At 52.3% G+C, this 27824-nt stretch overlaps 10 protein-coding genes across 10 annotated transcripts; 6 read left to right on the forward strand and 4 right to left on the reverse strand.

Annotated features, from left to right (window-relative positions):
- Positions 1 to 97: 97 nt before the first annotated feature.
- Positions 98 to 3223, forward strand: PtrM4_033790 (Ion-trans multi-domain protein; the record flags this gene model as incomplete). The annotated part of the gene is made up of 1 exon (XM_001939202.2): positions 98 to 3223. The coding sequence occupies one exon, from the start codon at positions 98 to 100 to the stop codon at positions 3221 to 3223; it is 3126 nt and encodes a 1041-aa protein (XP_001939237.2).
- A 2703-nt stretch (positions 3224 to 5926) lies between these two features.
- On the reverse strand, positions 5927 to 6294 carry PtrM4_033800 (SMT3, Ubiquitin protein (sentrin); the record flags this gene model as incomplete). The annotated part of the gene is made up of 2 exons (XM_001939204.2): positions 5927 to 5986; positions 6061 to 6294. 2 exons carry the CDS (start codon positions 6292 to 6294, stop codon positions 5927 to 5929), a joined length of 294 nt encoding a protein of 97 aa, XP_001939239.1.
- A 415-nt stretch (positions 6295 to 6709) lies between these two features.
- On the forward strand, positions 6710 to 8566 carry PtrM4_033810 (TolA, Membrane protein involved in colicin uptake; the record flags this gene model as incomplete). Its single annotated transcript, XM_066104058.1, has 1 exon — positions 6710 to 8566. The coding sequence occupies one exon, from the start codon at positions 6710 to 6712 to the stop codon at positions 8564 to 8566; it is 1857 nt and encodes a 618-aa protein (XP_065966260.1).
- Positions 8567 to 8916: 350 nt separating this feature from the next.
- PtrM4_033820 (DUF1903 multi-domain protein) lies at positions 8917 to 9314 on the forward strand (the record flags this gene model as incomplete). Its single annotated transcript, XM_001939205.2, has 4 exons — positions 8917 to 8919; positions 8980 to 9043; positions 9095 to 9233; positions 9278 to 9314. The coding sequence occupies 4 exons, from the start codon at positions 8917 to 8919 to the stop codon at positions 9312 to 9314; spliced, it is 243 nt and encodes an 80-aa protein (XP_001939240.1).
- An 889-nt stretch (positions 9315 to 10203) lies between these two features.
- Positions 10204 to 13473, forward strand: PtrM4_033830 (nuclear pore complex protein Nup107; the record flags this gene model as incomplete). The annotated part of the gene is made up of 4 exons (XM_066104059.1): positions 10204 to 10251; positions 10329 to 12555; positions 12606 to 12945; positions 12999 to 13473. 4 exons carry the CDS (start codon positions 10204 to 10206, stop codon positions 13471 to 13473), a joined length of 3090 nt encoding a protein of 1029 aa, XP_065966261.1.
- A 1799-nt stretch (positions 13474 to 15272) lies between these two features.
- On the reverse strand, positions 15273 to 16733 carry PtrM4_033840 (uncharacterized protein; the record flags this gene model as incomplete). The annotated part of the gene is made up of 1 exon (XM_001939207.2): positions 15273 to 16733. The coding sequence occupies one exon, from the start codon at positions 16731 to 16733 to the stop codon at positions 15273 to 15275; it is 1461 nt and encodes a 486-aa protein (XP_001939242.2).
- Positions 16734 to 18010: 1277 nt separating this feature from the next.
- PtrM4_033850 (rho guanyl nucleotide exchange factor) lies at positions 18011 to 22627 on the reverse strand (the record flags this gene model as incomplete). The annotated part of the gene is made up of 1 exon (XM_001939208.2): positions 18011 to 22627. The coding sequence occupies one exon, from the start codon at positions 22625 to 22627 to the stop codon at positions 18011 to 18013; it is 4617 nt and encodes a 1538-aa protein (XP_001939243.2).
- Positions 22628 to 23217: 590 nt separating this feature from the next.
- On the forward strand, positions 23218 to 24310 carry PtrM4_033860 (DUF2036 multi-domain protein; the record flags this gene model as incomplete). The annotated part of the gene is made up of 2 exons (XM_066104060.1): positions 23218 to 23339; positions 23407 to 24310. The coding sequence occupies 2 exons, from the start codon at positions 23218 to 23220 to the stop codon at positions 24308 to 24310; spliced, it is 1026 nt and encodes a 341-aa protein (XP_065966262.1).
- A 318-nt stretch (positions 24311 to 24628) lies between these two features.
- PtrM4_033870 (Hemerythrin domain containing protein) lies at positions 24629 to 25281 on the forward strand (the record flags this gene model as incomplete). Its single annotated transcript, XM_066104061.1, has 2 exons — positions 24629 to 24902; positions 24965 to 25281. The coding sequence occupies 2 exons, from the start codon at positions 24629 to 24631 to the stop codon at positions 25279 to 25281; spliced, it is 591 nt and encodes a 196-aa protein (XP_065966263.1).
- A 783-nt stretch (positions 25282 to 26064) lies between these two features.
- PtrM4_033880 (RhaT, Permease drug-metabolite transporter (DMT) superfamily) lies at positions 26065 to 27824 on the reverse strand (the record flags this gene model as incomplete). The annotated part of the gene is made up of 2 exons (XM_001939211.1): positions 26065 to 27744; positions 27810 to 27824. 2 exons carry the CDS (start codon positions 27822 to 27824, stop codon positions 26065 to 26067), a joined length of 1695 nt encoding a protein of 564 aa, XP_001939246.1.

Here is a 27824-nt window from a genome sequence, read left to right on the forward strand (position 1 = left end):
GGACCGCCAGCGAGATGGTCCCCTGTTGCCCGTTTTCTCTCCCCAGGTCTTGGGTAGGCGCAAACCATATACCACTATATTTAATCCCCTGGCACTAATGAATAATCCCACAGATCGCATACCCATCTACAACACCACCCACGCGATCCGCATAATCCTCGTCCAAAGATGCGAAACCACCTTATCATGGGACCAGTTGCGATCGCCGCAAGTCTCGCAATTCCTCGTCAAGCCCATCCAGCAGCAACTGCGCTCCGACCAGTTCTCGCGCGGGCTCTTATACTGCCTACTCGCAAACTGCCTACAATTCAAGAAGGAGGGCGAGGAGAACCCGGGAAATGTGGGCGTCAGTAAGACACGGGCCCTCATATGCGAACTGCTCGCTATGAGACTGCTAAAGGAGTACTCTACCCGCGAACTTATCGATGCTCTGTCGTACGACTTCGATCCGCTGCAGGGTTTGGTCGTGTCAGGACGCGGAAACGCTACTCCAGGCGGCGCAAACTGGTCGCGACAGGCCCCTCGTTCCGCGCGCATCTCTGCGCTGGAAATTGCCATTCGCGCCCAGGCCAAGAAGTTCCTCGCCCATCCTCTGGTCGTACGCCAGCTGGAGGCCATCTGGGCGGGCACCATTGTCTTCCACTCTGCAGCCGATAACCTCCATCGCAAGCCCGACTCCTCCCAGGAACCCGGGCACAATGCTCCTGGCAATACAACCCCAAGGAGAGGCCCTTCGCGTCGCATGTCGCCCACGAAGCCTGCCCCTCCTCTGCCCCCGCCCCAATCGCTTCTCAGGCGCACCGTCACCCTCTACGATCCACACGAGGCCTCGCTCTTCAAGCTCTCACGATTACGTGTTCCCCGTTATCGCAACATGTTTTCGACAATGTCGTTTGCCATTATGCTGGCCTTGTTCCTAGCTGTGCTTGTGGAGAAATCCGACGACATCACAGCTCTGGAGGTGCTCTTCTGGTTTTGGAGCGCGGGATACATGCTTGACGAAGTCGTTGGTTTCTCTGAACAGGGATTCGGGCTGTACATTATGAGTGTCTGGAATGCCTTTGACCTGGGCATCCTTCTCATGTTCATGGCTTACTACATTTTACGCCTCTACGGAATCCTCATGCCTGACGTCAGCCGCCACACAGTGGCCGCTATGGCATACGACGTTCTCGGTTCTACGGCCGTCCTCCTCTTTCCTCGTCTGTTTTCCGCCTTGGATCACTACCGGTACTTTTCGCAACTGCTCATCGCCTTTAAGATGATGGCTATGGACCTGGTTGCAATTCTCGTACTCATCGTCATAAGCTGCAGTGGCTTCTTCGTCGCCTTCAGTTTGGCTTTCAAGCGAGAGCTCGGCGCTTCGGATGCCGCCTACGCCATTTTCCAACTTGTCATGGGATTTACTCCCGCTGCCTGGGACCTCTGGGGCGAAATGAACTTCCTCGGCAAGACCTTGCTTGCCTTGTTTCTCTTCATCTGTCACTTCCTTATTGTCACAATTTTGATCACTGTCCTGACAAACTCATTCATGGCGGTTGTCAAAAACGCCGACGAAGAGCATCAATTCCTGTTCGCTGTGAACACCATCTCTATGGTCAAGTCAGATGCTCTCTTCTCTTACATTGCACCAACCAACATCATCGGGTGGCTTTTGATTCCACTCAAGTACACGATGCCGTTCAAGAAGTTCTTGCGCATGAATAGGCTTGTCATCAAGCTAACGCATCTTCCTATTCTGTTTCTCATTTTCATCTACGAGCGTGTTCTTCTATCACATCTCTCGTATGGACCAACTGATCTTGTTGAGCAGCGAGGTCGGGCAGATACGAAAGCACCTGTGCCAGCGTTCAGTATACGGGGTGCCACTGAGTTGTTTAGCCCTCGCCTACGCGAGCCCTCAGTTACCACGTTTCAGAAAGATCAAGCACTTGAAGAGGTTTTCCGCCGACCTTATCGCGACCCTAGTTTCCAAGCGAGTCCACGTTACCCGGCGCCCAGAAGGAACTCGGGCAATGTCGTATCAGATTGGATGAAGAAAATGGGTGACGATGATGAGAATACTCCACCCCAAGATGACTCGCGATCAGTACTGGATCGACTAGAGGGTCGTAACCGGCCATATCTGCGTCGAACTAAAACGGTGGGGCAGACAAGGCGCAAGCACCCACTCGCTGCAACTAGAACTGTCGTGTCAGACCCTGACGATGCCATGACTCCATTTACTGGTATAGCAGAGGAGGAGGAGCCTGACATGGACACGGCCGAGGCTATGGAGGAAGTTCCACAGCAGACTGACGCTGATGGAGACGACGAAGACGATCAAGCGGATACTGACCAGCAAATCACGCCGCGCGTCAACCAGGGTCAAAAGGAAAACAAGAGGCCAAAGACAGGATATGAATCGTCCGAAGACGAGTTCTTTCAGCCACCAATGGGCCCGCCTCCACGACCGCAACCTCGTACTCCTGCTATCGTGCCTTCGCTGTCTGGGTCAAGCTTCAAAGCGAAAGAGCCAATGTCACCTGGTAAGAAACGAGCGAAGCCCGGCCACAATCGCAATACGTCGACGGGTACAATTCTATTCAGCCCCGTTAAGGAGACCGTGAATGTATCACGTCCTGTTTCCCCTGAGAAGCGACCAAAGACAGGCAATCGTAGTGGGGCAGCCACTCCAGGACGTATTGATGCTTCAAGTGGGACTGGTACTCGCACCCCGAAGCTGCGAGCTCCTGCGGCTTCTGGTGCAGCCTCCCGGCCTCGTGCGATCATGCCACCGCGTGGAATGTCCTCTAATCTGCTTTCCAAGAGTCGAGATGATCCTTCTTTCAACACTATTGCCTTGGACCTGGCATCCGATCTAGGGGATAATAACCTCAATCCTAACTTTGGTAACCTCAGTGGACTCCCTGCGTCTTTTACAACGCAATTCGAAATGGCTGCTCGCATGAAGGCACATGAGCTGGCGAAGGGCAGTGATAACGATTCGGAGTCAAACCGAATGAGCAGAATTATGCTTGCACGGATGACGACACTCGAAGAAGGCTTCCGCGACATGCTCCAGGAGGTCAAGGGATTGAAGCAAGGAGAAAGCCAGATGGGTAGCCGAGGTACAGTATCACCGCCTCTGGAGCCCACGACGACTAAGAAGAAGGGTAAAGGCAAGAAGAAGAGTGTCAAGCGGGACAGTGATAGTGACAGGAAGATGGATTCCAGTCTATAAGACGTGGAATAGATGGATGCATTGCATAGTTACGGTGTTTTGTGGGCATTTGTATGGTTTATGTTTTTCGGGTTGGCATTTTGCTTCAGCGATACCCCAGGGGTTGTCGAGACTGATTCCGGTGTTGGGTTCAGTATGCATTATGCACGCCTCATTTTTGTATTATCAGTATCGCTCCAAAGCATGATGGTAATTTCTAGTCCAATACAGTGGTATTGCGAGTCTGCCTATGTGGAAGGTGAATAGGCCAGCTAGAAGTTGCGGTTGCTTGCAAACTAAGGAGGTTGCATCTTCACCTACTATGGTGCACTGGAACCATCAATTGCTTATCATGATTTAAACCCACATGCATACGCACATGAAGACAGTCTATGTAAGAGTTGCAGTCTAGAATAGTGTCCCCTGAACATCATCCACCACAGCCCCAAAATTACCCCTACCATAGACGCAAGAACACGCGTGTGCGTGTGCGCAAACTCTCTCCATGCCCTGCAGCAACCGGCTCCCAGCTAACACAAGCCCTGCGCAACAGGCCTACCGAGCGAGAATCTAGTATTCCGAAGAAAAAAGAGTGGAGTACATGGGATCAGCTCTTCTTTTTCTTCAATAAATGCATGTCCACGCAATTCCTCTCCTTAGACACACTAATATTATGTGTGCAACTATTGCTATACTTGTCGGCTATCTGCAAGCCATGGCAATGTTTTCTAAAATTAAAGCGGCAAGCCCACAGCCCACCAGTCGTCCGCCCAGAGTAAACTAGACGGATCTGGAACGCAGAGGAAAAGTGGGGTGCTGCTACTGCTTGTTGTACGGTACTGGGCAGGGCGAGTGGTTGCTCTGCATATGGAATCTGACGTCGACTTGGGGTCAAGGCTGCATCCTGTAGCTTGCCGTGACGCGCGCTCTTTTCCCCACAACAAACCAAGGCCACGATCGCTGGGGCGGACGCAGGGGGAAAGCCTGGCACACATCGGGCGAGGACAGCCATCGGTCCGGCGTCTCTTGTAGCTCCAGAGTTTCGTAGTCGGTTTGCTTTGTGGAGTATGCATTGCATTAAGAGTTGATCCGTGTGATTTGAGCTGTTTAAACAGTTGCTGTCTCGCCCTTTCCCTTTCATTTTACCTTCTTTGCTATACAGAGTTGACATACTACTTGCACCTCCACCCGCACTTGCATTGAGAGAATCAATTTCCCCCGCAATTCGACGTCTTGAGACGGATACCAGTTTATACTTTACCCCGCAAAACACACTATCTAAGCTTGTACCGGTATCTCGACAAAAGCTGTTACCTACACTCGTTCTCTCTACAAGCAAAAAAAAGCAATTTATAACAACAGCTTCAACAAGCCAAACCATGGCGTCCATGAAGAAAGCACCCAGCCAAGAGGGTAAGAAGCCAGCAAACCCACCCCTCTCGCATCTATCAAACCCTCTCCTAACAAGACCCGCCACAGAAATTGCAAACACGCTCGGCAACCTCGAAATCTCCACCTCGCACCCGCAAAAGACTGCGCAAAAGCCAAAGTCCAAGCCCGTAGCAGACAGCTGGGATCTAGACGACGACGCCCAAAGCGGCTCCGATACGGAAACCGAACAAGTCACGACATCAAAAAACAAAGCAGATTCCCCCCCACGAGGCTCTCCAACCAATCTCCACCACCGACTCGCGCGACCTGCCACCGAACCCCCCCACCACCAACGCCCGCTTCGCCCACGCAGTTTGAATACCCGGATACGACTGCGCCGTATAGCCTCAGCAGCGAGGGGCCAAGGAGTCGTGGGGCGGGTAGTCCAGATAAGAGGCCCGAGAAGACGACGGCGGTTGCAGGGAGGCTTATTGCGGGCGCGTTGGGGGTCAGAGCACCGAAGAGGACAGATGAGGAGAGGGAGTATGATCGTGTTATGAGGGATAAGGAGAGGAAGCGGAGGGCCGAGGAGAAGGAGAGGGAGAAGAGGGAGACGGAGGCTAGGGAGGCGAGAAAGAAGGCTGTTTGGGATGATTAGGCTGGGTTTGGTTGTGGTGGTAGCTAGCATTGGGTATGAGACGTAGGGTTTTGTGAGTGTTGTACTGTATATATTGTTTGCATGAATGTATAAATTAGTCTACGGGGAACAGAATGATTTTATGCAAATAATTCATGGTAAGGCCCTTGTATCGCTATAGAAGCATTGATCTAGGTCACCCTGCGCTATCATGTACGGGTGATATGTAGCCAAACCAATCTTCACATCCGCTAGAACCATACGTGTCCATGCGACGGTGGTAAAGCGTACCTTACCTCAACTCACACGTGAGTTTCGCCACCAAATGGTCTTTCCACACCATTCCTGGCGACGAACAATTCATATGATCTGGATAATGTCACTCATTGCTCCTACACAGCGCGTGGAAAAGTTTGAAGAGTATGATGTAAATTCAATCATGTCCGTATACAGCGCGCCCGCCAGCAACTGACGAAGATACAAAGATGCCGCACGATGCGGCCTTGCTAATACCGTGACGCCAGAACCCGTGATATCCGTATCAGAAAGCAAAAAAAACCGTATCTCTTTTCCGCCATCTCCACCACTGAGAGCTTCCATCTCTTGATAGGGGGGTTCGAGAGGTTGCGGGTATGTAAGGTGACTGCCTAGCCGCCGCTCGTCCAAGTGTGCAAAGTTTTGTACCGAGCTTGAACAACGTGGCCGTCCTTGGTTCGTCAGCAGCCACCAATCTGCTCCGAGTGAACTTCGAGGGTGTCGCCGTCCTGCATCTCGAGCTGTGAGGTGTTAGTGAATTTTTCACAAAAAAAATCTGACATGGACAGCCGAGGGCTGCGGCTCTACTACGTACCGTGTCTGGGTTGTCCGTAGCTGTCACGCGCTGACCATCGAACAAGAATCGTACGCTTGAGATATTCTTGCCCTGGCGATCGCAGAAGGCATTCATGAGCTTCCCGAGCGCTGTGGTGCGCTTGATCTTGAAGAAGACTTCGTTGTTGTTGTCGGTCACCTTGATGTTAAGGTGCTCGCTCTGACCGCCATCTTCGGGCTTCTGCTGCATATTGGGGGATCCACCGTCCGACATGTTCATAGTATTCTGGGGTGTATAGCTAAGTGATTAAGGGGTTGCGGAAAGGCTGGCGGAGGCTGTCGCAACGTCGGTCGGCTGTGAGAATGTGCAGTGGACGGGACAGCAACAAATTGCCGCGGGGAGACTGCTTTATATGGTGCGGATATAGTCGTACCTTAATACCGGCGCTTTTGTTGCAAACTAATTTGGGTAATAGGGAGGCTTTCGGGGCTTGAGACAGACGCGTCGAGGTTTTGTAGCAGCTGTGGCAACGCGTGAAGATAGTGTGAAGGAGGAAGGCGCAATCGTGAGGTGGGAGCACTGATATTTAACGTGTCCGTGCACCTCATGCCCGGATTCATCTCATGCCCCGCCGAACACCGACGCGTGTCTCAATACTACAACTTTGACGCGCAATAACTCCACAACTATGGCTCCGATTGATGAAGCGATTGCAGATTTAGAATCGCGCGATCCAGGAGAGAAATTCACATTAAAAGAAGTTGCTGAAAAATGGGGGGTTAACCGCTCAACGCTAGGGCGAAGATGGAGGCGCGTGACAGGGCCTAGGAGCGATGGATACGCTCAGCAGCAAGCTATCGGCCCACAACAAGAGTTAGAGCTTGTACGATATATCACTAAGCTCACTAAGCAAGGCCTACCTCCTACAAGAGAGATGATCAGGAATTTCTCATCAGAAGTAGCCCATCAGCAGCTCAGCGAGAGCTGGGTTACTCGCTTCATTAACCGACACGAGATCTATCTTATCTCAAAGTGGACCACCGCCATGGATCGTACGCGCCACCTGGCTGATTCTGAGTCAAAGTATAGACTCTACTTCGAGCTGCTGCACCAGAAGATCACCGAATACCACCTAGAGGCTCGAGATATATACAATATGGATGAAAAGGGCTTCCTTATTGGTATGATAGGCAGGAGTAAGAGGATATTTAGCAGGCGTCAATGGGATAAGAAAGAGGTTCGAGCATCTCTCCAGGATGGATCACGCGAGTTTCTGACACTCCTGGCCTGCTGCTGCGCCGATGGGAGCTCGCTGCCTCCAGCCCTTATCTACGCAGCTAAAAATGGAGCCATACGATCGAGTTGGGTGGAGGATATTAAGGCAGGAGAACATGAGGTCTTTGTCTCATCATCTCTAACAGGCTGGTCAAACAATGACGTAGGCCTAGCTTGGCTAGAGCAGGTGTTTGATCGCTATACAAAGCAGCGATCAGGGAGATGGCGATTGCTCATCCTTGATGGCCATGGATCTCACCTCACGATGGAGTTTATCAAGTACTGCGATCGCCATAGGATCCTCCTCATGATCCTTCCTCCCCATTCGACTCATACGCTCCAGCCGCTCGATGTAGTGCTGTTCAAGCCACTCTCTCAAGCCTACTCCAACGAGCTCACTAACCATCTCTACAAGGCTCAAGGCCTCATTCCAATTAAGAAAGGAGACTTCTTCCCACTCTTCTGGAGAGCTTGGCAGGCCTCGTTTAAGCAATCAACTATATTAAAAGCGTTTGAAGCTACTGGTATATGGCCAATAGATCCCAACGTTATCCTTCGTAGATTTGCCAGCACGCCAGAAGCTGAGAGAAGCTCATCTTCAGGGCTCTCTGATCATGACTGGAGAAAGCTCGATCGGTTAGTACGAGCTGCTGTCAATGATAGCCATCAGTATGAGGCAAGAAAGCTGCGCTCAAGCGTTCACCATCTCTCTGTGCAGTATAAGCTTTTACAGCATGAGAACGAGGGCTTAAAGGAGGCTCTTCAACATAAAAAGAAGCATAAGAAGAAGGGCAAAGCTCTTGACCTTCAACAGCGCCAGGAGTATCACGGTGGCTCTGTCTTCTGGTCTCCTCGCAAGATACGCGAGGCTCGAGCTAGAGAAGTAGTACGGGAGCGAGATAAGATAGAGGAGAAACTCCAAAAAGCACAGGCCAAGAAGCAGCGTGAGGAGTTTCAACTGCAGCGTCAAGTTAAGCTCGAGGAGAAGCGTGTAGAGAGGCAGAGGCTCAAGGAGATAAGGGAGCTTGAGCGAGCTGAGAAAGCAGCTGAACGCGCGCGCAAAGTTGAAGCTCAACACCAGAAAAAAGCCACCCAACAAGCTCAACAACGCAAGCGTAAAGCCTCAAGAGCGCCCTCTTCTAAGAACAAGCGTCAAAAACGAGCGATGGAGGATAGAGCTCGCGATAGAGTTGCATCTCCTCCATCGCCTCCACCACCAAAGACCACATCACGTGGCCGCAACGTCAACCTCCCACAAAAATTCAGATAGTACAAGTTAATCGCAAGTATCTAATTACTGCAATGCTATGTTTTTATTAATATTAAGCTATTGTGTGGTGTTGTACAGCTTCAAATTTGAGATCGCTAAGATGGTGTTCGCGGGGCATGAGATGAATCCGGGCACAAGGTGCACGGACACGTTAGTGGGGTCTCGCTCTCAAAGCATTGGCCGTTTCTAGCCAACCGGCTTCACCTTCACCACTTGCTTTGTGGTAGCCTTTACCTACACCCACGAAAACTGTTTGCTATACCTAAAGCCACAGTATCGCTGCCCTTTCCGTGTTTGCTTTAGTATCACAAACTTGTCTTGCCGGTTGCAGCTGTTCGGTTTTTCTAGTCATGGTACGCTCATGATGTCACTGTTATAGAGTTGTCTGGCAGCATCAGATTGACAACCCTCAGGGCGAGCTGAGTAAAGACCTAAAGACGGATCCACCATGTCATCCTAGAGCATGTGCAATCCAGAGTATGTGTTTTGGAGATTATTACCACTGTGTCATCTAATGCAGATGAATAGACTGCATTCAGAAGAACAATTACAATGAAGAAAAGTGTAGAAAAGAGGTCGACGCACTATACGAATGCTGCAACGCCTTCTACAAAGAGCAAGGAGAGAATGCCAGTACAGTGAGCTGTCCGAAATATACGCTTCTAAAGTGCGTTCAATCCGCTCCGCGTTTGCATTTCTAACAAGTCCCAGACTGAAGATGGATCAACGCGCTAAAGGCATCTCATGAACTTATGTAACCCTTGACCCGACTTACATAGGGGACACATGTACTTTTAGTATCTTTGTACACTAGACAACAACCTCCAGGGCCTGGATTGCGTGGAGGAGCGTGGCAAAAGAGTCGGTAGCATGCGCAAAACTTTCAAGTATCAAATAATCGAAACAAGCTGAACAGCCTACAATTCCCTGAAGCCACATTTCTCTTCATGAGATTGCGAAAGCTTACACGGCGAGCTGGCGAGACATGACCATCAAAGGCATTGGCATTGCATCGCGGAGGTAGAGTTGGTACCCGTACGAAACGCTGCGATGATTAGGATTGGAGCACCTCACCGGCTTTTGCACGCATTCGACATGAGATGTCCAGGTACATGATGCTGACAGGCCCCAGCTTTGGCATTTACGCGTTTTTGCTTCTGCTGTATAGCTCTGTATCCACAACACGGTTAGGTCAGGCCTCAATTCACGCTACAAGAGGATGTCGTCCAAAGGAATGTAACACTTGCTTTCTCGTCCGCACTGTCAAACCCCACGAGGGAGTCCAGCCAGGTTACCAGGAAGTGTGTTAATCTTGGATAGCATGAGCGCGTAGATAGCCACTGAAATTGACTTTACGAGACTCTATGTAGCATATCCTGGTTGATACATTGTGAAGAACTAACAGAGAGCAACGCGCAGATTTTTGTAGGTACCGCTAGCGCCGACTCAGCTTGGCGACGCGCTAGCGGGCAGGAGCGTCCGGGCGCGACCTCTGTTTTGTGATGGGGTTGGGGCTGGCAACCACGAGCTTCGCAACCCCAATGCGCCATTGGGGATACAGCCCCTTCACTCTCTTCTGAGCCCATCCCATCCATCTCATTTTGGTACATTCCAACTTCCTTCATTCAACCACCAAGATGATGCCACGGTCCTTGTCGCGCCAGTCGCAGTCGACTGCAGCCCAGGTAAGTTAGCAACTAGACTTTATTGCGCCCTGCACAGCTTCAACCTAGCGCAGATTGATGCTGATACTATACACCAGTCTCAGAATGGAAATATGCCCTCTTTTGGATACCCGCGAGTTAGCAACGGCGCAACCCCGAACGACCCTCTACAACCTCTGCGCGCAATGGCTGATCGTGTCGGGAAAGAGGTGGAAAAGTTCGCCGAGCGTGTCGACCACTGGCATACTCATGGCAACGAGTCGAAAAAGACAAAGTACCAGACGACTGTCAAATTGGTCGGAAGGTTCCAGGACGTTGCTGAAATGCATGTTAAGGAGCTGAAACGAACAACCGAAGCAGAGAACAAGGGAACTCTGAACAGAAGCGTTCGGAGACAGATTCAGAATATGGCAGATGCTTCAGACAACGCGGGCCAGAATGTCTTTGCCCAATCCTCCCAGTCCGCTATGCCGTCCTTCGAGTCCTCCAGCACCCCCGTATCTGCAAACGTCCGCGAGTTGCGCGAGTGGCAGGCAGAGCTTGCGACGTGGAAGCTGCTGAAACTCGTCATCGAACATTACCACTCTGAGCCGGGTACTGACGTGGCCGCGGAGAAGGCGGCACGATTAGAGGCGGTGGGGGAGCATGCACGCTATGGCAAAAACAGCGAGATTTGGGATCGGTTTCTATTCGAGGACGACCAGGCGAAAGAGAAGGCCCTCGTTCTTCGCTGGCTGGAACAGACGGCGCGGGATAGCGAGAGCGATATCAAGGCAATTATCACTGGGCTGGAGGAACACTCTGGAAAGGGCGTACATACCTGGACAAGCGGTTGGCTCGAAACCAAGTCGAAGATCAAGCAGGCAAAGCGCATGGAGGGTACAGAACAGCCTCTCAAGCCCATCGACTCCAACATCAAGACTACGGACAGAACTGCAAATCTCGTTACCCAACTGGACCCAGACGCTCCGTCGAGGCAAAAACGTGCACTTGAGAAGAGCGACGAATACTACGAGCGCTCGCTTTGGATGGTTGCCTACGAGATGATGCGACGTGGACTGCCCTGGAAGACCATTATGGACTGGTGCTACGAGCGGAATGAGTCGTGGCGAGGCTTCAGTATTGGGGCGGCGTACGAGGGCCATCCAGAACATGGCCCAAATGTCGCTGGGCCAACTGTTGGCTACATGTTCCGTCGCATGTGCTTCTACGCAGCAAGAGGCGCTCGGATACCTTACGAAGGCGCTGTCTACGGTTTACTCAGTGGAGACCTGAAACAAGTGCAGGCGGTTTGTCGATCCTGGGATGACCATTTGTATGCGCACTACAATGCCCTTTTACTGTCACGATTCGACCTATATCTGCAAAAGAACCATCCGAAGCGCGTGCCGGAGAGCTTGGCTCGGAAATTTCTCTTCCAAGACGCTGTCGCCAACATTGGAGACTGGGAGACATCGCCGCAGAAGGTGATTGGACTTCTAAAAAAGGACAGAAGCACGGCGAGCCAATCGTGCTCTCCTATCAAACTCATCCAAGGTGCACTCATTGGCAAAGACACAGATGAGCTGATGCTCAAGGTCGGCGTTGCTCTTGCAGACATGTTTGAGAACGATGACCGTCCCCACAGTCTGATCATACACCCCGACTCACTGGAGGAAGACCGGGGCCCAAAGCCTGTGGGGCAAGAGCGAACATACCAAGCGGAGCACTACTACAAGATCCTCGCCAAGGATCCTCATGCCTTTCGCATACTGGTACATCTCTTCATCGTCCTTCGCAATGGACTACACACAATGTTTGATGATACACATCAAGACAAGGCGTTCCTCGCCACGGAGAACGTCATTGCTGCTTACATTGAATTCTTGCGCCTCACGAAGCGGTTTGATGCGATTCCTCTGTACGCAGCGCAACTTCTCGAAGAGCGAGCATCTTACACGCTGGCGCGAGTTCTTCCCGATATCAAGAACAGTTCGGAGCAGCAACACTCTATATCTTTGATGGAAGCATACAGGATCGACGTCATCCAAGTAGTCTCCCAGAGCTTCACATTTGCTGCCCGGGATAGTGGTTTCACACACTTCACCAAAGAAGGCTACAGTGTCATCACAAACCCCATCAACCGTTTCGATATTCTAGAAGATGTCGAGAACGCTCAGGATCGCATGTTGTGGCCTGGTGTTCGCGTCAAGAAGACGTTTGACGGTGCAGTCATTAGTCCACAAGACGAGATCATTATCAATGCACTGCAGTGGTACAACTACATTGGGAAGGATTGTGAACATACGTTTGAGCACTTGAACAACGGACTGACCATATTCTTGCGTAAGTAGTGTCCAATTGCGAATCTGAAGATTTACTAATATGCTACATAGTCAACGGTCGTATCGCTGCTGCTGAGAAAGTCATTAGCGATCTCAGCGTGGAGTCACTATCACTATCGCGGACAGAGGCTCTACTCGGCTACCCCTTTGACTTCATGACTTCAGGGACAGAAGAACAGGACGAACGCCAACTCCACGAGCATCGCGATAACCTATCCACAGCCGCACGAGCTGCTGCCATCCCACTGGCACAGCTACCTGATGCAGATCATCACAGAGAAATGGTCCTTTACTTGCGGAAAAACAGCTCGTCATACTACGATCTCCAGCAAATCGTCCGTCTACTTGTCCTTTTCCGTGAATGGCGTGAGGAAGAAGAGGCGCTTATACAGTGAGTCACTCCTATCCATTTTCTACCAGGTCGCCCCTACTGACAACGCAAAGATTTCGTCGCGAAATTCTGAAAGAGCCCACGGCCGCAAAGTCTAAGCCTGACACGCAACATACGAAGGAAGTCCTGGACTCTATCACATCCATCTTCGACACCCTAATACCATCCATCAGTGCATCTGTCGCTTCTGACCCGCATTACCTAACAGAGCAAACCTGGGAGTTGATGAAGGCCTACGTTCCCAACATGATTATCGCTTATCTCTCTGTGCTTCAATCCGCATCATGGTTCCTAAACAAGGACCCAGCGATCAAGGCCATGGAGGTAGCCGTCGTAGTGGCAGACAAGGGCAACGAATGGGTTCAGAAGATCTTGCTGGAGACTGGGAGAATGAGCGATGTACTGGAGCGCTTGGCGCGCGTGAGCCACTGTATGCTGAGGCTCAATGAGAGTGGCAAGGACAAGGCAAGCAAGAAGAGGGGCGGCAAGGGTGAAACACTAAGGCTGTGGGACCTGGGTGCGCGGTAGAAATTTATTACGACAGAAAGGGGGGTTGGTTTGGCTGTAAGATTACGAGGGTGATATTATCTGAGCTATGTGGCATGTGTTCGGCGCATGTTCTGGGGAGCAAAACATGCATGTAGTCGGAATCCATTAATCAGCAGCACTCGGTAGTAAGAGAACAATCATGTTTGCTCCTCTTCTCTTTGGAGAAGCGAAAACTCTACGAGTGGAAACATTGCTTTTGCCAACACGTTCATTTACTCGACTGCTCAACCTGATCTGTCTCCCATTTTCGTATCATTGAGATGCGCTGCTGGCAATAAAAACCACGCATCCAGATACGAGGGGGGGGCTCAGATACGAACTCATTATTACCGCCCGGTCGCCCACCCGCTTCTAAATATACCCGTACACACGATCAGCACATGACACACCTACTGCCCCTATCACGCACGCACGCACACATACTTACACACCTACCACCCACGCGCGGCCTGCACCTCCCACCCTCAACATATCCGCGCACCGTCCCTTTCCCGTCCCCACCACCAGCAACAATAATATCCGCGCTCCGTATCTCCTTCCGCACACACACACACACACACACACTCAAAGCCTAAACAAGACCCGTGTCAAACATATCATGTTTTGATCTAAAAGCTGAGCTGAGCTGAGCTCAGCAAGCCCCTATTTGTTTCAACGGAGAATTTTTTTTAAGGTTTGCTGTTCTCCCCCCTTTGTTCAATTATCACGCACATTCGCCTCTTGAGTTCACTTTTTTTGCCAAAGATGCAGTCTGTCGGGCATTTTGGGTTCCGGGAAACGTTTACGTGGCCGGTGAAGAAGGAACAAGAAGGGACAAGGGAAAAGCCATGTCATGGGAATCTAAACAACCAAGTTGTTAAAGTGGGGCCATGATGTGTAGCAGGCATGCATGGACAAGGCTCTCTCTACCGATATTCTGACCGGCCGCTAAAGGGGTTGGGGTTGGGGGTGGCCACGTCGTACCATGAAAGTCTAGGGTGATCCCTGGGATCATTGAAAGAAAAGGACGCGTAGTGGCATCATGTTGACAACAGATATGGTAGGGGTGGAGAGATACGCTAGTGGTATGAGGTGTCAATAATGGAGATGGATAGCGAATGATAGACACGGACATAGTCCATGTGAATATTTGTGTATTGTAGGCACAAAACGATGCAGTAATGCAAAGACAGACAGACTGGTTTTACTGCGTCTCTTGCTGACTGAGAAGAATTTATGTACAAAAAAGAACAACACATGCGTGTAAATGTACACGTGTGGTCTCGCAGCCTAGTGGTGGTAGTAGTAGTAGTAGTAGTAGTAGTGTGAAAACAGCCTGAATGGATTCTGACGATGCCCTTGATGCCAAATGCGTGTGATGCGAGGAAAGAACTGGCCCGCCTCCCTCTTCCCCTAGAAAAACGCCGTTTGGTTCAAGAAGTGGAAAAAAGAGGAGCGCTTCGTAACGTGTTCATGTCTATGCAGCAGAATGCAGGATGCAGGATGCAAAATGATGCGAATGTAGTTTTGCCTGCTCTCAACTCTCTCAGAAAGCAAGGCTCCAACAAAGGAGAAGGAGACAAAAAGAAAATCCAGAAAAAAGCGGTTTGTTGTTAAAGAGAAGAGGTCCGAGGAAAGAAAAGTAAAATCTGGCCAAGCCGATTTTTCGCTATGCAAATGCTAATGTCAAAGGATGCCGTTCATATGCCGTATTAGTTTGGCGATGAGAATTGGCGGGTTACAATGGAAACGCGACGGTATTCGAGTGGCTCGTCGCGTGATGAGGTGGTAATGGGAATCTAAAAGTCGACGCTCCACCTAAACCGGGGGTCTTTCTCCGATGGGCCAAAGTCTCGGTCGAATGGTACTCTGACGATCTCTTCTACCTCCTCGTCTTCGTCTTCCCATTTTTTCGACTCTTTGGTAACATCCTCTTCCGAGGGTGGTAGCCGTATCTTGGCTTCTACTAGGGGTGCGGAGACAAAGCGCGATTGTAGCAGAGCCTGCGGGGAGACGAGGTCTTCAAGACAGCTCAACGAAGCCATATCAGTCGATTTGAGGGCTGCTGAGCTGGTGGTGTAGCGGTGGTGTGCTGCGCGGGGCTTCTCGGGTAGGCGAAGAACGTTTTCGTCGCTGCGGTTAGTTCCCGAGTTGCTGGAAAGGACGGTTGAGAGAACGGGTCGGCTTTGACGAACGCGGGCTATTTTGATATCGGGGATGGCAGCGGTGCCGGGAATCGGGGTGGTGCCTCGGGTGATGGTGTCGCTCGAGCCGCCGGACGAATGCTGTGTGCTCGCTGATTCTGTTCGCATCATGGCATGGTTGTGCGACATTGTAGTATCTCTTCTCTTCCTGTATGAGCTGCTAGTGGCCGAAGGCGGCCGAGTTTGTGGTGTCCTGCACCGATCACGACGCTGGCTCTGGGCCGGTGTTAGGTTGAAGTAGGAGCCATTCGGCGATGTTGAGGATCCTTCAGGTGTTTGTCCACGCTCAAGTTTGTACATGAGTTGTCTTGTGCTGACCTGGCGACCCAAGCTCAGCTCTACCCGACTGCTCGCGCCACTTCCACTACGACTCCTGTTGGAAGCACGCTCCTTTCCTGCCATGACGCTAGCCTTGGGTGGGGGTTGGAGCATCCATCGGTTCTCAGAGGGGTCGGGAGACGGAAGACTGACGACAGGTGGGTGTAGTTCGTTGACGGGAGGTGCTCGCGCAGTGTAGTAACTTCCCGACCTCGACGTGCCTGGCCTCCGTATTTGGTAGCCGGCGCCGCCGACAGAGGAGCCTGTGATGGTGTGTTCGAGGTGCATGGGAGGCTCATCATGGCCCCATAGGTCCTCATCTTCTCTTTGATAGCGCTTGTGGTTCCACGTCTCGTCGTCCTCGAGCGTCTCGTCACTGAGACGCACCTGGCCGCCTCGCTCTACATCACTACTACTCCCGCCCTTGCTCATGGGCGGGCTTTGTGTCCCTCGTGTCTTGAGGCCTCGCGAGCTACCCGTGTTGGCAGTGGTAGCCCTCCGGGCTTTTCGTGGCGGCGGACCTGGGCCTAGTGTGATTTCCTCATTCCAGTACACATTGGTACCTGTTGGCTCAGGATGGTGATATTCTTCGGGCTGTTCAATCTCCAGCTTCTCCCGCAGCTTCCTCGCCGCTTTTGCCGTCTTCCGTCTCTTTCGGCCGTCCGAGTAGCCGGTGCAGGGGGCGCACGAGGCGTAGTGGAAGACGACACTCTGGACTCCCCTCATGAACCAAGCCATGGTGCGTCTGGGGGCTCGAGGCAGTGGGCGAGTTAGGGAGCAGAGGTGCGCACTTTTCGGGTGCGGGTGGCTTGCGGGGCTTCGGACGGGGGCTGGGAGGAGGAGGGTCGAGGATACAGGCAGTCTAGGGCGCAGGAGCACTCAGTCCTCGATGTGGTGTGAGAAGTCATTGCCGCTCTCCGTCATGGGAGCCTTCCAGAGATTGGTATCAGTATCAGAGTCAACGACGGTTGGGTCGCGCGAACGTTTCGTCTCGCTAGGCTAGGTGAGCGCGGTCCACGCATCCGGTTTCCGGCTTTGGTGAGTGGAGTAAGAGCGATGATGACGATGCACGTCTGGGCTGGGCGAGTGGGCGCGCGGCCAAGCACAAGGACTCAACTACCCGGGATCTCTCTGTGCCACTAGCATGACAATGACAAACTGGCTAGATGTCTGCTCCATCCAGACGACACTCCAGCAACCAAAAGGAAATCACGAGCAGACCGGGGCAGCTGAAGCGATCGCCCAACAACAGGCCCGTTTCCCGCGTAGCGGAAGCCGAGCCGTGTGAGTGTAAGGGCGAGCGCAGAGCGCGAAACGTTTACTTTGTTCTAGTGTACCATGGATGCACCGGCGCATTGTTGCAGCATGCGCCATTTATAGGCCCGCCGTACACTTCACGTAACACATGTCCTGTAGCCCTTGTCCACCCGACAACCCAACACCTACACCACACCCTTCCTGAACACGTTCCGTCTGAGGCCCAGCACCCACGCCTAGCAACCGCGGCATAGCAACCCCAGTCGTCTGCCCACGTCCAATGCACGCCCCCCTGCCAGCACATCACTACACCTGCATCAACTAGCGGGGAAGAGGCTAACTCCGCTTCTGGGCGAGGCTGCCACTATGCGCCGCTGACCGGAATCGAGCTATCCAGCTATGTACGCTAACCAGCAGCCGCCCAACACCACTTCATCATTACATCCCCCACCAGAGCCATGGTCCCTAGTCAAAAACATGCACATGGTATATTGCTCTAAACGGGGGACTTGCAGCCCACATAACGCCATGTCGTATCATCATAATTCCACCTCATCGCTCCAAACCTTCCAGAACCCCTACAAACTCGCCAAGCTATGCGCGCTGCGAACGCAAAAGGCATGCCACAAAAAGCAATACACCGCTCCATACCACACTCGTCTAAACCGCATCACACAAACTGCAGAAGCTCGTCAACGTCCAACTCACGCCTGAAGGACAACACGTAAGTAGAGCGTACAGAGCAGCCAAATGACCACTCACTCCCTAATCTGCGCCTTCAATCCAGCGACCTCCCTCTTCAGTCGTGCATTCTCCTTCCTAAGTCGCGCTGCCTCTTCTTCGCTCGACTTCAACCGACGTTCGACCTCTTCGCTGGCTCTGCCCTTGCGAGTATTGCTCGTCACCCTCTCGAGTTCTTCGTTGAACCGAGCATACAATGCCTCATTCTCAGCATTCACGTCGCGATACAACTGGTCCAAGTGCTTGCACCGTGCCTCCGACACCTGTAGTGACATGCTGATATCCGTTGATATGGCCGATGTACGTGTTGACAGCGTTGACAGCGCTTCAAGCGTCGACTTGAGTGTCTTCTCCAGATGAGCCATGCGAGATTCAGGTGTCTTCGAGCTCGTCGCACTAGATAGCGAAGGGGCAGAGTTCTGAGGCGTCAAGCGAGGAGTTGTTTTGCCAATCAATTCCTGGCCGATTGCACTTAATTCGCTTTGTAGCGCTTGCGAAGCCGTGTCGATGTCTCGTTGCTGCGTCTGCAGGCGCTCACGCAACTTCTGCGGCGATTGCATCCTCAGCTTCTTGGGAGAGCCCGAGATTGTACTTGATTTAGTCGGGGAGCGTGGTGTTGAAGGCGGCAGCTTAACGGCATTGCCAGATCCAGTTCGCTCATGTAAACCATCCCTAGTTGTGGGTCTCAGACTGGGAATACTTGAAATAGTCTCGCTTCGCTTCTTCGTTGGACTCTGCGATCTGATGATGACTTCATCCTTGGAGTCTGGCTTCACCGAAATCGACTTTGGCCGCGTGTGCCCTGGTCGATCTGGCCCTGGGCCCGTGCTCGACGAGTTCTCCTTCTTCTCTATTCGTACTGGCGATCCGAGTCGGGCGGGCGTTGGTATTGACGAAGACTGCTTTGGTAGCGTTGGTGTAGTGTTCGAAGGAGTTAGGGGCGATTCACCAATCTGGCGATGCTCGTGGCGAAGTGCGGTTTCGGTTTTACGAGGAGTCTGTGGTGACCACGCGGGCTCATCGTCAGCATCCTGCAATGTTTTGAGGTCGCTCAAAGAAGACCGGCGCTTCTTGCGGGGAGGCCCAACAGTGGGAGGTACCTCTCCAATTGTGCCAAGAGCACCACCACTGCCCACATAAGGCCGCCCGTTGGCATTTCCGTTTTCGAAAGCGAAGGCGCCGAGCACAGTTGGACGATCGCGAGAGGACGGGCGCTTTGGTGAGAGGCGGGCAGCAGCGTCCGTCGAGTTGGAACGACCAAGTGATCCGGGGTTGGCTTTCGAAAGGCTGCCTGGCGGGAATTCGGGGTGGTTGTTTTTGCTCAGCGAGCGCCAGAGTGAGCCTACCTTGGACTCGTTCTCCGACTTGCTATTCTCTCGTGATAGGGTGCTAAATCCAAAACGTCTCCTGAGTGAGTTGTTGGCATTCAATGAACCAGCCGCTAAAGACCGACTCTTTGAATCCATGGAGCCGTAATTGGGCGTGTTGAGACCAGTGGCCAAAGGTGGAAATAGGGCATCAAGGTCTTGCACCAAGCGGTCCATGAGCGAGATGAAGTCGTTTGCGTTGCCGGCAGGCACTAGCATCTCTGCAAAAGCTGCAGTGAGAATGCCTCGATCTCCGTCGTTACTGGTGCCTTCCAACAGCTCGGCTAGCAAGTCGATGATCGCTCGGAAGGCCCGTTGGTTCGGCGGCGCAATTTGATCGAATGTGTTCCTGAAGAACTCCTCAAAGTCTTCGGGGTGCATGCTGTCTGATCGCATTTGCAACGAGACCAGCGTGGCATGAGATAGCACAGGACCCATGCGCTCCTTCCAGCCAACGCTCAGGAATTTTTCAAAAACTGCAAAAAGAACGTCTACAGATGATTGTCCAGCAAGGTCGAGATTGGCAGGATTCTCGAGCAGAGTATTGTAGAGCTCGTTGACGACAAGTTCGTCTGCGACGGTTCTGGCACGGACAGAGCGTCCGACAATGTTACCTTTGCGAGCATGTAGTGCCAGGATCAGGTTCGCCAATGTTTCTTCAAGCTTCGGAATGCCATCAGTCAATGCGACAGCATTGAAGGTAAGACTCTTGTTGGTACCAGAGGAGTCAGGCCGTGCCGCCTCACCATCGTGGCTATAAGTGCGGCTAGGTGCAGGAGACATGGGTGGCGCCATGCGCGGTATGTCATTGAGAGTATGAGCGTTACGCTGTAGTCTGCGGGAGCCACCGCCTTCTCTACCCACACTGCCATTGAAGAAACTTGACAGCATCTTCACTGGAGAGTGCGGACGGCTCTTACTACCTGTTTGTTGCTCCGCTTCATACATCTCCAGGGCAAGTGACTTGAGAATCTGCTTGTTGCGGAGAAGGTATGCATCAGCTAACGTGTGGTTTTTCAAGCTGTTGCGCAGCTGGAAGTAGTTTGCCAAACGCTTCGTCAGAACGGGCAAGAACTCGATACTAGTCAACTTGTCGCGTGCCGCATATCCACGGGCACCGACTGTGTCGAGCAAGAAGAACCCATCTCCCAAGCTGGTAATAGTGACAGTCACCTCGATGCCATTGTCGCCAACTTGAATGGGCCGCGAAAACTCTCCTCCTTCCACAAGGATCTGAACTTTGGCGGGGTCTCTCCTGCCTTCGACTGGCCGACCACCGGTCTCTTCTGTAACAGACGAAAAGAAGCTCAGGTCACCGGCCAGGTTCCGAACTTCCCATTTGACACTCTCTCGTTCTGCCTCGGAGAAACGGCCTTCGACGCGGGCTTTTGTGAGTTCCTCAACGACCTTCTGTCCCTTGCCTTCATATATACCCTGTAGATAGTACATGCGAATTCCAAGCTGTCGTCGGTCTCGGCTTCGGGGTCGTTCCGCTTGGTTAGGCGGTGGCATCGGAGATATGAGTTGAAGGATGTTTCCCTCAGCGTGCTCAGTCACAAAGACGTCGCTGAGACTCAAGTGTTGATGAAAAAAGAGCTCAGTAGTACCATCAAACGATTCGACGAACTTTGGGTTGTTCAAATCGTTAAGCAAGCCGCGCGCGTTAGTGGAGCCGTCCTCTGACTTGTGGAGAAGCACGAGGAAATCCGTGAACAGGACCATGATGCCAGGGAAGGTGGCAGGCCCCGATAACTCTCCATGGTATGGCGGAGACAGCTCCACGCAGTCGATGGCTGTAATGAGTCGTCCTTGAGGATTGACTGTAGACGGCCAGGAAGAGACCATTTTCCGTAAGCGGTCGAGCACTCTGATCTGCTGGGCCGTGGGACCTTCTCTTGTGCAAATATCGGTCACAATGTCCCTCGCCTTGAGGAAAAGCCTGATTGCGGGATGTCTAGCAGGTAGTTGTTTGATAATGTTGTCGATGTAGAGGTTGTAGCGTGGCAGGCGTTGAACAGGCTCAATCAACATAGACATGAGTCGCTGCTCGCCCGTTTCGTATACGCGCTTGGAGAAACTCGAGGCTGTATCCTTGGTGAAGAGCTTCAACAGCTGTGAAAAGTCTCCGTGGGCAGCCATGTAATCGGTATAACTGTCGGCAAACTGTGGCAGCCACTCAACAAGGGCTTTTGCGACTGCGGCAGCTCCAGTAGCATCTGGTGGATTCTTTTGTCCACGCAATGGTGCAATGTAGACGTCGTCTGTGGCTGATTCAATGTCCTCAATGGCTCCATTCTCCGACTCTTCCAATATGATACGAAGAGCATCCAAGAACCTTGTATTGATGTCCAAGATGTTGTCGAGACTAGGTGGAAAAAGTCCTCGCAGTGCCTGCTCTGTTGGGCTTGAACTTGAAGTTGACTTGCTCCTCGCCTTCTCGCGAAACTCGACTGCGACAGTGTGAACCAACTCGTGCAGCTTGGAGACGTAATTTTCCTCGGTATCCAGCAGCTCACACATCTCCCGTCGAAGAGTCTCCTTCTGCTTCCTAGAGAAGGACTGTGATCGGTTGAGGGCGGTCGGTTTCGATGGTGCGCGTCGGAGTTTGGATGTTGGGAGGAAGGCAGCCTCTCCAAACAATTTGATGATGGGCGCATACTGACCATATCGCTGCTGGGTCAGGTCCTCTTCAATGTCTTCGTCGAATTGGGCCGACTCTCGGGATTCCAGCTTTTTGATACTTCCCTGGGGTAAGACTACGTCCAGGTCTATCCAGGACAGCGTCTGCTCGCCCAGCGCATGGCGCACGTCCACTATAACATCTGCGACATTCTCGACCTTGACCATCTTGGCAGCCACAATGGCAGCATGCGACTCGGAGAATAGCCTGGGGGCTGAGGGCAGGTTATCTGGCGGCCCATAGCGCTTCTCCCAAGCAGCCTTTATTTCCGGTGGCAGCTCGAGGAAGTACTTGTACAGGCTAAAGGCGAGGCCACGACATATCTCGTCGCCCTGCTCTTCACGAGGGAGACATGTGACGGCGTTGTAGAAGGTGGCCGTGGGCGATATGATCAGGCGGGCGTAGTTCTGGAGGCCGGCGGGAGTGAAGACATGGGCCTGGATGCGCGAGTGCGTCGCCTGCGTCGAAGTCGCTGTGGGGCCATAGAAGATGAGGACGGGCGAGTTGTGCAGCAGCTCGTCTGTAGTGTAGAAGAGCGACAGGTCCTCTGCGGACAGAGCAGCGGGCTCGGGGTTGATTACCACCATGGTTGGCAATTGCGCGAAACGAGTGACAGGGCTGGCTGGTGGCAGCGGGAACAGGCGGAGAAGACGACAATTATTAGATTACTTGCATGGTGCAGCTGTGAAGACAGAGTGGCGGGCAGTGGTGTCGACGTGTCAAGAGGCCCTGTTCAAGAGAGGGTGGTAGTTAGTGGACGCGTTGAGTCCAGCAAACAACAACAAGTCGTATGGACGATTTGACGAAGCCGTACCAAGAAAGCTGTCATGCAGCGGGCAGCTGGGGCCAAGCGCGGGCGGCAGTTGCAGTTGCGGTTGCAGTTGCAGCGCAGCGCCAATTGTCAATGTGCTACAGGTGCGACACGGAGGCGCATGTGCATGGGCTTCCTGGCCGTAATGACGATTATCTTGGGTTTCTTTGGGCTGGAGAGCGAGCGCCCTTGCAGCCTATCGCTCCCGTACCGCCTGAAGATGCGCCAGCACCCCGCAGTTGGTTTCGGTTTCGATGACAGCACAAAAACATCGAGCATGGTTTTAGTCAAGTCACGAGACTCTCCTACCTACATATGTAGCCGTATGTACATCATCATGTACATGACAAGGTTGAATATACAGAAATGGCCACGCAACAGGACGACGGCGGTGTGCCCGTAGCCATTGCACACGAGCAGCAGCATTTTCGCTTGCTGGAGCTGCCTCCCGACATTGTTGGGTTGCTAGACGCGTCGGATCGCCCACTGTAAGTTCGGTGCACTGCCGTGTCGATTGCATGTTATTGTTGATGCCCTTCTCACCAGTAGCCCCAGCCTCTCGCTCAAGTCCAAAGCCCCCGCCCAAACCTCAGGCACGCCTGCATATGCAGTGCTCTGTACGCCAAACAAGACATTCCAGCTGCGCCAGATTCAGACGTCCAACTCGCTCCTCGTTACCCAGCCCATCCTCCAGCACCATGGCAACGACGAGATGCCCACCCCTGCCACATGTGCAATTGCGTCGTGCGCCGTGACGCTCCAAGTCGATGCGTCCACAGCATCCGCCCTTGGCCTGTTGAGGGACGCGCTGGCCGTTTACGATATTGTGGCTGGCGACGTTGACGCTACCCCCAACGGCAGGAGCAAGCCCAACGTCTTCGCCGACATGCCCGTCTCGGACGGAGAATGCGAGGCGGCATGGACCGAGCTGATGGCTTTTGAGCTCGACGGTAGCTCCTACCAGCCGTCTGCCAATGCCCTCTCCCACGTCTGGCGCGCTATCAATGCTGCTGCACTGGCCGAGGGCATCCCGCTGAACCAAGATTTCTTGACCGACGACATCACAAGGCCTGCAGCTGAAGAGGGACACCCCCTCACCTTCATACAGGCCGTACTTGCGCACCTGTCGACTGATGACAGGGTCAAGACCGGTCCGTGGTCGTGTCTCGATCGCGCTAAGACGGTTGTCTTTACAGGCCGAACGTTGCTAGCTTCCAAGCGCGGTGCTGACTTTCTCATCGCCGACTTCACTGACACATGGGAGGACCGCTTGCCTGAGGTATGGCGCAAGGATGCAAAGCTCAGCGCCATCGAAGCCTTCTACGAATGCCCCTCTGACACGACAATCAAGGCAAAGAATACAGACGCTTCAGCAATGGGCCGAGACAGTGCAGTGCCAGCCATGAAGCTGTCAGCGCGCAAGTGGCACGACAAGTTTGCCATGACCAGAAAGAAGTGAGGTGCATCACATGATCGTGTCGTGAACGCGCTTGCCGGGATCGGCAGCTGCAATTGCCGGCTTGCTAATGCAAATTCTATACTTGTCAGTGGCCAAATGCCTCGACGATTCCACCACGAGCGCCGAATGGATACTTATATCCAGCCTTGATTGCACTTCATACCCCCACTTCATGTGTCTTCTTCATTCCAACGGATGAAGCGAATCCTATCCTTGGCAAGCCTTATCAGGACCCCACCTCCACTCCAACTTACGTCATTGAGAAGACTGTATTCTACACCGGCCTTTTCCCTGCAGCAATCAACACCTCGAAAGAATATGGCTACAGTCTCAGGGGATGATGGCCCAACGGCGCCGGCGCCTCCAGTAGTCAATGACACAGCGGCGACGCCCGCAGCCAAGGCAGAGAAGCCACTTCCAAAGCTCACGCCCGCTGAATTTCGCCAATACAACAGAATGGCGGAACACATGGATTATTTCCATTCAAACTTCAGGGCCACGTGGAAAGTGCTCTACGGTGCCTGTGAATCGCTGAAAAGACCAAAGAACATGTCTATCCGCCAGTTCATCAATACAGGCCAGCAATTCTGCCGTAAGTTGCACGGTGCTCATCTACACATGTATCTTGACGAAAATCTGAGTTTCCCTTGATAGACCATCTTACGGTACACCACACCATAGAAGAACAGCACATATTCCCCATTCTAGCCAAAAAGATGCCAGCCTTCAAAAAGGAACTGGAACTCTTGACCCAGCATAAACAGATCCACGTTGGTCTCGACAAGCTAGAAAAGTATCTCGAGGAGTGTGGGAGTGGAGAAAGAGAACTCCGCTTGGGAGAGATGAAGGAAATTCTCGATAGCTTTGGAACAGTCTTATGGCAGCACTTGGACGACGAGGTGAAACAGTTGGAAGCGGAGAACATGCGCAAATACTGGACTTTGGAGGAGATGAGGAGAATTCCTATGTAGTGGGCTGTTTCTCCCTCTCAAAAGTAGTGGAGACGCTGTATGATGAATGTATGGCCAAGTCGCTTTCCCAAACACCCCCTCTCGTAACGAGGTCCTCTCTCCCGCTCTCGCTTGCAACACTTACCCACCCATCCCTCACCAAACAGATACCCTTGTTTGCATTCTTCCCCTCCTTCATCTTTGTCTTTCACACATTACGCATCAAGATACAAAAAAAAGCGCCACATTGAGGCTGGTGAAGCCCCTCTGCAGACTAACAACGCTAAACACGGCTAGCGCCCCACTAACCTCAGGTTGAGACACGACAGCGGTCCCTGAGGGCGAGTTCAACATGCGTTTCGCGCTATTGATTTCGTTTTGATTATTTTTGGTTCTCGCGCGTGCGCCCGGAAAGAAAAGGGATGGGCGTGGTACGCCTTGATACGAGTTCATCTCTCCATCTTAGGATGGATGCGTCTGGGGTAGATTGTGGAGTTGGTGGCTGTAGGGGATAGAGGGTTCTTATGTGTGAGATTGGGCTTGGGGTGTGAATTTTGCGGGGTGCGTGGTTTGGTGTTTGGTAGGATTGGGGGGTTATAGTGATGGTGATGATGGCTTGTGACCGCTGGCAACATACATGTAAATACATCTACTAGATAAATAAACACAAGCAAACAAGAAGAGAAAAAGAGCTAATCTGTTCGCTCGGGTATGATACAACAAAACAAACAAAACGCGTCGTTACGCTCAATAATTAATCGTCAGCCCAAAGACACCTACGCTTTTGCCATGCATACAACATAATTACAACTGCTCATTCAAAGTAGAGTTTGAACCCATCCCCTTCCTCTTCGGTACCTGCAGGCCAACCATACTCCTCTTCTTCAGACTGAGAAACCTCTTCGGGTTATTGAACCCCCACTCAATCTTGGGGGTCCAGCCGCCCTCATTCACCACATCTGGGATACTAGGCGCGCCGGAATCACTCCTGTGATGCGAGTATGGGCGTGGAGGGTCCAGATTGGCTTCTTCGCCGTCTGCGGTGGTGCGGCTGAAGACGCTGCTCTTTGACGACCTTCTGCTTAGATTGATTTCCGAATCCGTGGGACTGTCGAGTTGCTCCCAAGGGCCTCCCAGTCTTCTAACAATTCTTGCTTCTTCGCTTTCTTGTCTGGGTTCGGCCGTGGTGTAAGAAGCCATCGAGTCAGTGGATTTGGTGAACATCCGAGAAAGGCGTTCTGAAAGTATAGAGCTGCGTGCTGATTTCATTTCTGCAATGGGTGGTGCGAGGGATTCGCTGTTCGAGTTCCTTGCTAGTGTTGTCGTTATTCCGGGTATGGCAAGGTCGTCGCTTAGGCCTTTCCCGATATCAATCTCTATCGTGGGCGCTATGGGCGAGATGGGGAATTTCTCTCCAGCCAACTCTTCTTCTTCAATTTCGGTGGCTGTCTTCAAAGAATTCATTGACCTTATCGACTCGGAATCCGCTTGCTCCTTCCTGGCCTCTTCCACGGTGTCTGAAGATGTTGGCCGTGAATCCTGCATTTCCAAGTCTTGCTGCGCATTCGGTCTAGCGTAGCTGCCCGGTCCTTTTGCGCCATTGGGTATGTACCAACGGAGATCTACGCGTAGGATTGCGTACATTAGTACTGTCTGAAGTTCTACCAGGAAATTGAGAAGATAAAACGGTGCTTTGGCGAGGTATCCTGGCATAGGTGCTGTCCGTGCCACTGGTGTTTGGAAGGCGACACCACAGCGGAACCAGGCACCGATGGAAAGTAGTGTTGTACTAATGAGCAGAACAATGACCTTTGTACGAAGTCGGCCGATTCCGAAGCGGTCGAGCGGTGAATACGGAATGAGTAGCGTAATCATGGTCATTGGCAGTGGAAGCGTAGCGACGATGGCGAGGAACGTTGCGCCAAATTGTTGGAAACTGTGGTCCATAGCCCTAATATCAGGGTCGAGAGTGTAAAAGCTCTGGACTGTGGACGCGATGACTGCGATGAGTGCCAGCCCAATCACGACACAGAGAACCTTGAAAGCAATGCCAAATGCAGGATGCCAGCCGACTGAAGAGTGTGTAGACCTAACGAGGCGCATGGCGAAGATGAGATTGATAATAAAGAGTATGAGTACACCTGCTGCAACTAAAATTTGCGCTGCGATAGCAAATGTCGGGTTTTTTGGGTTGCACACTGATGCAATGCGTACTATTGACGTTAATATGCGCTCCATGCAGAATCCTAGCACAATCATCAGTCCGTAGTTCCAGAATTGCACAACTGTTGTCATACCAAAGATGAAAAGATTTGGTAAAAACTTATGACCTCTTGCTTTGTTCTTTCGAAAGATGGTCATGTGTACCGCCGCTCCTATTATGAAGAAGATCATGAAAACTGTTTGTGCAGGAACATCGACGCCCTTCACCGGCAGTCCACCTAAAGGCCATACCATGGGTATATATGGCGGGCCTTGTGCATCCTGTGTACCGTTAGATTTTGAAGCCCAAGTAGCGGTTGGACCTGTAAAGACGGCCGTTCACTCACCTTGGAAGGAGCCAT

This window comes from Pyrenophora tritici-repentis, chromosome 1, assembly GCF_003171515.1.
Source record: "Pyrenophora tritici-repentis strain M4 chromosome 1, whole genome shotgun sequence".
Classification (NCBI taxonomy): domain Eukaryota; kingdom Fungi; phylum Ascomycota; class Dothideomycetes; order Pleosporales; family Pleosporaceae; genus Pyrenophora; species Pyrenophora tritici-repentis.